At 45.9% G+C, this 6,119-nt stretch overlaps 1 protein-coding gene across 1 annotated transcript in view; it reads left to right on the top strand.

Annotated features, from left to right (window-relative positions):
• Window positions 1-6,119, top strand: part of TUBGCP3 (tubulin gamma complex component 3) — a 96,582-nt gene that overhangs the window by 28,089 nt on the left and 62,374 nt on the right. Inside the window, exons 5-8 of the mRNA XM_032151344.2 lie at window positions 204-421; window positions 2,405-2,577; window positions 3,618-3,736; window positions 4,428-4,553. Coding sequence (XP_032007235.1) covers window positions 204-421; window positions 2,405-2,577; window positions 3,618-3,736; window positions 4,428-4,553 — 636 coding nt within the window. The remainder of the gene's footprint in view (window positions 1-203; window positions 422-2,404; window positions 2,578-3,617; window positions 3,737-4,427; window positions 4,554-6,119) is intronic.

Genomic DNA, 6,119 nt, shown 5'->3' with positions numbered 1-6,119 from the left:
TTGGAGTTCAGAAAATTTTCTAAAACTTTATCAGTTTAGGCATATTTCAGAAGCATAACATCTAATTTATTGTTTAATAAAGTATGGAATCCAAATCCAGTAACAGAAATAGAAGGAAAATCTGAATATAAATGACCTTTTTAGGTTTGGGAAGACAGTTCTGTAATTTCCTGTCTCTGCTCTTAGTGTGTTTCTCTTTTCAGGTTTCTAGCTATGCTACGTTATTTGCTCAGGCCTTACCAAGAGATGCCCACTCAACCCCTTACTACTATGCCAGGCCTCAGACCCTTCCCCTGAGCTACCAGGATCGGAGTGCCCAGTCAGCCCAGAGCTCCGGCAGTGTGGGCAGCAGTGGCATCAGCAGCATCGGCCTGTGTGCCCTCAGCGGCCCTGCGCCTGCGCCACAATCTCTCCTCCCAGGGTAAGGCCACGCCGACGTGTACAGATTCTCTATGTGTTAGAAACAGAGACGCCTGCAGGCTGTTAACCAGACATTGGTGTTCACCCACAGTATCAGTGGGGCCTCATACGTGCCAGACAGTGTTCTGGGCACTGTGTCCGATGCACTCCATCTCCGAGTGTTACTCCTCGTCAGAGCTATGCTACAGTAGGAGTTCTTTCCCCTTTGTAATCGACAGAGCTGGCTGTAAAGTTCTGGCCAGCTCTCACCTGTCACTGAAGTGCCCATCACGAAGGAGCTTGAAGTACCCTGTGCAAAGCCCTTCACCTGGAGGCTCTCTGACTGTGTGCTCAGAGTTTTCCTTAGGGAATGGTGGCCTCTTCATTGATGTATGTTTTTCTCCTCATTGGGTTCTTTAGTAAATTGTTAAGTAAAATAAAATAAGGTTGAACTTTCCTCAAGTGCTGAGGTCTTTAAGGATTGTGACATTTTAGTGCATATGAATTAAGATGATGAAATGCAGGAATGTACAGCGAAGGTGTTATGTATGTGGTCAAAGCATGTTTTTAGGAGATACAGGATTTACAGCTGAGAATCAAGCAGGCGCCATTGTCATTCATGGATGGAACTTTGTTTTTCTTTGTTTTTAATTACACATTCTTCCTATATGTAGATAAACAGGTGTCTTTGCCTTTTGCCATAGTTGGTTCCTGGAAATCGCATTAAAGTGGATTATCATAAAGTAGATGTTTTTCCAGAAAAACAGTGACCAAGGATTTAGCATCAAATAAATGGTGTTTTCCATGTGAGTGTAATAGAATTATAAATCATTTTGTGATTTATACAATTATGTTCAAGATACACGAAAACAGAATGTGTGTTCTATACATATGGATTACCAATGGGGTCTAGTGTTCTATAAAGAGAACGCAAAGCATTTAAAAACAGAACTTGACACATTTAATCTAGAATTTAAGTTCCAGCTAAAAGAATCAATTGACATTCTCATTTATACCTCAGAATTTGAATTATTATCCTATTAAAAATCTGTACAGAGAACTTCGAACTGAAAGTCTTTTAGAATCATCCTCTTAAATTTAGAACTATGCCCAAAGACATAGTTTTAGTGAATGTTGTTGACTTCTTTCCTGATGAAAATGGAATAAAATAAGAACTGTTTTAGTTCTTTCCTGTTCTCCTTACTTCATGAGTGGGTTATGGATAACCCCCCACCCTCCAATATTGCACCAGTACTAAATCCAAGCTCTGGCACCTGGAAACTGTAGTGCAGCTGAGGTTCTCATTTTTGTGTTTGGCAGTCCCAGGAAGTGATACTTTTGTTGCAGCTGTCAAAACTGACGCTATTAGAAATCAGCTATGAGGTTCTTACATTTTTCAAGAAACAATGACATAGTCTCAAAATTGCTGACAAGCCATCTTGACCTTGAGTATGCATTTGCCTTAGATTTTATACGTTTGTATATGTTAGCAGTTAATTGAAAATTGCAGTTTCTTTTCATAGTGAGCACCCTGAAGGCTGAAGACAGGTGAGGCCAGGCGCCTGGGGCAGTGTCACAGTGACTCGATTCCTCTGCTCAGTACATGGGGAGTGAACGGGAGTTGTTGATTTTGAAGTTAAAATAAGAGAATTTCAAAGTGGTTATGGGGTGGGTAAGGTATGTTATATGTTTATAAAGAAAAGCCAAATAGATTTTGATATTAATGGTAAGAAATATATATTGTAAGGTAGCAGTAAGATGATTTTTCCACTGTTGTGTTGGGTCCGAACGCTAGGCCAAGGGTCGCAAGGAGGCTTGGCCAAGTTCAAGGGACTTGGGACTGTCTGTTATTGATATATTCGGTTAGGGTAAAGTCATAGTATCAGCTATACCAGATTTATAAATTTTTGTAATTCATGATAGTAATATAAGAGAAATTTCTAGGGACACTTTTGTCTCTTTAGTGAATAGCCTATTAAAAGATAATACGTGTTTCTTTTTTTAGACAGTCTCATCAAGCTTCGGGAGTAGGAGATTGCCTTCGACAGCAGTTGGGGTCACGACTTGCATGGACTGTAACTGCAAATCAGCCTTCTTCACAAGCCACTACCTCAAAAGGTGTCCCCAGTGCTGTGTCTCGCAACATGACAAGGTCCAGGAGAGAAGGGGATACAGGTGGTGAGTAAGGATCTATGTTTATACAGCTTTTCTGTGAACATTTGGAATTCGGCCTTGTACGGCCCAGGAGCCCCACCTCAAACCTTTTAATGGTTTCTTCTTGTTCTTATGATGAAGTCCAGAGTCCGTGGTGGTCTGCGGCGCCTTGGGGAGTTTGGCTTTTCACCCCAGGCCACCTGGGCTTTTTCCTCCCAGCACAGTCTGCTTTTTGGCTGCTTGTCCATGTGGTCTCCTCCCTCCACATCTCTCGTCTTTGCTGTTCCTCATCACATTCTCCCTGTCTGTTTTCATCCTGCTGTTCTCCCTGGGAAAGTCTTTAAGGCTGGGTTAGGCCCCCTAGTAAAAGTCACCTTCTTCCACCAAAGTCTTAAGTCCACAGAGGGGCTATGTCTTTTCACTTATGGTGCCAGTGCTCAGCACAGTGCCTGGCACGTCAAAGAGAGTCATTGAGGAATTACTCAATGGTGAGATGAATACCTCATGGAGGGTTTTAAAGCCCTGCTAGATTCCAAAAGGAAGCTTGAGTTTCTTTCTTGAGAACACTACAGTTAGCAGCGTTTGAAACATGAATGTCCTGAAAACAGAGGATTGGGCTTCCCTGTTGGCTCATAATCTGCTGATTCTGAAATGGCTCTGGATGTTACCTGTACCTGTCCTTGTGTAGAATGCAAAGGTGAGGAGCATCTGAGAGCTGGAGGACATCCTGGCACAGTATTAGCCTCCCGCAGCAGTCTCCACCATCTGCCCCACTCCGCCTGTCCCTGTGTGTGGCTCCCGCGTCTAGCCTCTGTCCACAGCTGCAGACTCATGTCGTGTTTGACAGCTGTGCGTTCATGGCACAGCAGGCCAGCCTCTAGACTGAGACTCGCCTTGTTTCTTTCTAACCTCATACTCTCTTTTTCATCTTGAGCTTATTTACTGAGTTAGTGAATTTCATCGGGGTGGCAAATATCTAATCTGAAGCTAATTGCATCATAATATCTATTGTCTCTTAAAATGTATTGTCTAGTAATTACTCTCTTTAAAAAATGATTTTGCAGGTACTATGGAAATTACAGAAGCAGCTCTGGTAAGGGACATTTTGTACGTCTTTCAGGGCATAGATGGCAAAAACATCAAAATGAACAACACTGAAAATTGTTACAAAGTAGAAGGAAAGGTACGGTAACATAAAATCTAAGTTAAAATATTCAGAAAGAAAAAACATGTCATGGCTGTTGATTGATAAAGTGGTACTGGGGTTTTGCGAATTGGGTGTGAGGTGAAATTGCACTATGGAATCCTGGTTTCTATTTCTGTCCATTGTGGCTCGTTCACTTTTGTTATGGGGACCCTTTGTGATTAATGTAGTGTGCCTCCTTTCCCCGCATCTACTGATGGGGCTGCCCCATAGCCGATTTCTGCATCCTGCTGTGTGGTGGCTGAGGCACCCAGGGGACAGAGGTCCCTTGGCACCTTCGGCATTGATGCAGGATTCCAGGTCAGGGGCCTTTACCCACTTTTGTTTCCTTTTTCCATAACCTGCCTTTACCATGCCCATTTCTTGTGGTGTGGGTCACACTGTGGCTCTTAGCCCTTTCACAGCGCGACCGAGATCACAGACCTTCTCTGCCACACTGCAGGCCAACTGCAGGGTGGTGTAAAATGAGCTCACCATGCCCTTTGAGGTGCTCTCCATCACGCTGTCACTTGACGCTTTCCTTCCCTTTAGTGATGGGATCTTAGTTTTAACTTTTATGTCTTGAAGCCTAAGGATTATAATATTAAAAGTATAAGTGCATGAGAAAAATACTAATTAAAACTCTAGTATTGATTTTTAATGTTTAACATTTGATATATTTACTTTTTAGGCAAATCTAAGTAGGTCTTTGAGAGACACAGCAGTCAGGCTCTCTGAGTTGGGATGGTTGCATAATAAAATCAGAAGATACACGGACCAGAGGAGCCTGGACCGCTCATTCGGACTTGTCGGGCAGGTGTGTTCATGGTTCCTAGGATGCTGGGATGCCGCGCACTTTGGGAAACACTTACTCCAGTTGAAATCTTACTGTGAATAGCTCCTCCTAAGGCTCTTTCCAAGTAAAGCAACTTTGAGAGTCAACTGTCAATGTCCACTCAAGAAAGTAGAAACCACAGTAGGTGCTGATGAGGACGTTGAATATAGCAGGTTGGCTCAGGAACTGCTGGAGGACTGTAAAATACAGAGAAAATGGTGAGACAGAGCTGGCCATGGGAGCTGGCATTGCCCAATTACAAACGCTTGAAGGGGGCCCTGCCCAGCTGCTGCTGCCTCTTCCAGAAGGTGGAGGAGGGGCCCGGCTGGGACGGGGCCTGCCAACAGGGGACACTCCCAGCTGCGTGATTCCCAGGCAGCACAGTGAGGCAGGATTTGGGAACACTGCCGAAGCTGGAGATGGGAATCCTGGCTATGGCTGTCCGGACAGCCCTGGGTGGGCACTGCCGATGGCACAGCGCATGGTTGGGAGGGAGCTGCTGCTGCTTCTCCTGTTGGAGCCTGATGGGGCAGCTGACAGGAGCCGTGGCATCTCCACTGTCCAGCCCTTCTCCATGGCTAAGCAGCCTGTGGTCTTGTCCATAGGTTGATTATTGGGCAGTAATTACTGCCAATGAAATCTCCAAAAATTATTGATTCACAAAACAACTGTGTACTATAAGCCCAGCATAGCACAGGACTTACGGCAGTGTGGCTGATGGGTAGGAGGGTGGCTGGTGAGGAGGAGTGTGGCTGCAGGGTAGGAGCGTGGCTGGTGGGTAGGAGCGTGGCTGATGGGCAGGAGTGTGGTGCTGCAGTGTGGCTGGTGGGTAGGAGGGTGGCCGGTGAGTAGGAGCATGGCTGCGGGGTAGGAGCATGGCTGCGGGGTAGGAGCGTGGCTGATGGGCAGGAGTGTGGTGCTGCAGTGTGGCTGGTGGGCAGGAACGTGGCCGGTGGGTAAGAATGTGGCTGGTGAGTAGGCCTGTGGTGTGGCAGTGTGGCTGGTGGGGAGGAGCATGGCTGGTGGGGAGGAGCATGGCTGGTGGGTAGGAGTGTGCCGTGGCAGCGTGGCTGCTGAGTAGGCGTCACACTTTGAGCTTTGAAGCGAGGCAGCCCAGGTTCCAGTTTGGGCTTCTCCTTTAATGGTCGTGTCATCTTGCACAGGTTATCTTCTGATGGCCGTAAGTTTCTTCCTGCATAGAGCGGAGTAGTGATTACCTCCAGGATCGTGAAGGTGGGGAGAGAATGCGTATAAAGATGCTGCTTCCCAGTCTACCACTGTTTTCTGTTCTGTTTGCCAGTCTAGTGAATTGCTTGATGACCAGCCACCACTCTCCCTCATTGCAAGGGGAGATAGGAGTGAGCTAGCTCTTTCTCAAGGCAGGTGGGACTGATGGGCCGTCCCCTCAGCAGCCAGCTGTAATTTTAGAGTCCCTGTCCCTTTTCCCGAAGGGAGTGTTTTATCATGTCTGGGTTTATATCAGCATCTTGTGCAAGTGTCACTGATAGGTCCTAGTCAACTTGATAGACGTGAAGCAAAACTCACACA

The sequence above is a fragment of the Hylobates moloch genome, unplaced genomic scaffold (genome assembly GCF_009828535.3).
Source record: "Hylobates moloch isolate HMO894 unplaced genomic scaffold, HMol_V3 SCAFFOLD_4, whole genome shotgun sequence".
Lineage (NCBI taxonomy): Eukaryota > Metazoa > Chordata > Mammalia > Primates > Hylobatidae > Hylobates > Hylobates moloch.
This window is presented reverse-complemented; position numbering and strand designations above follow the sequence as displayed.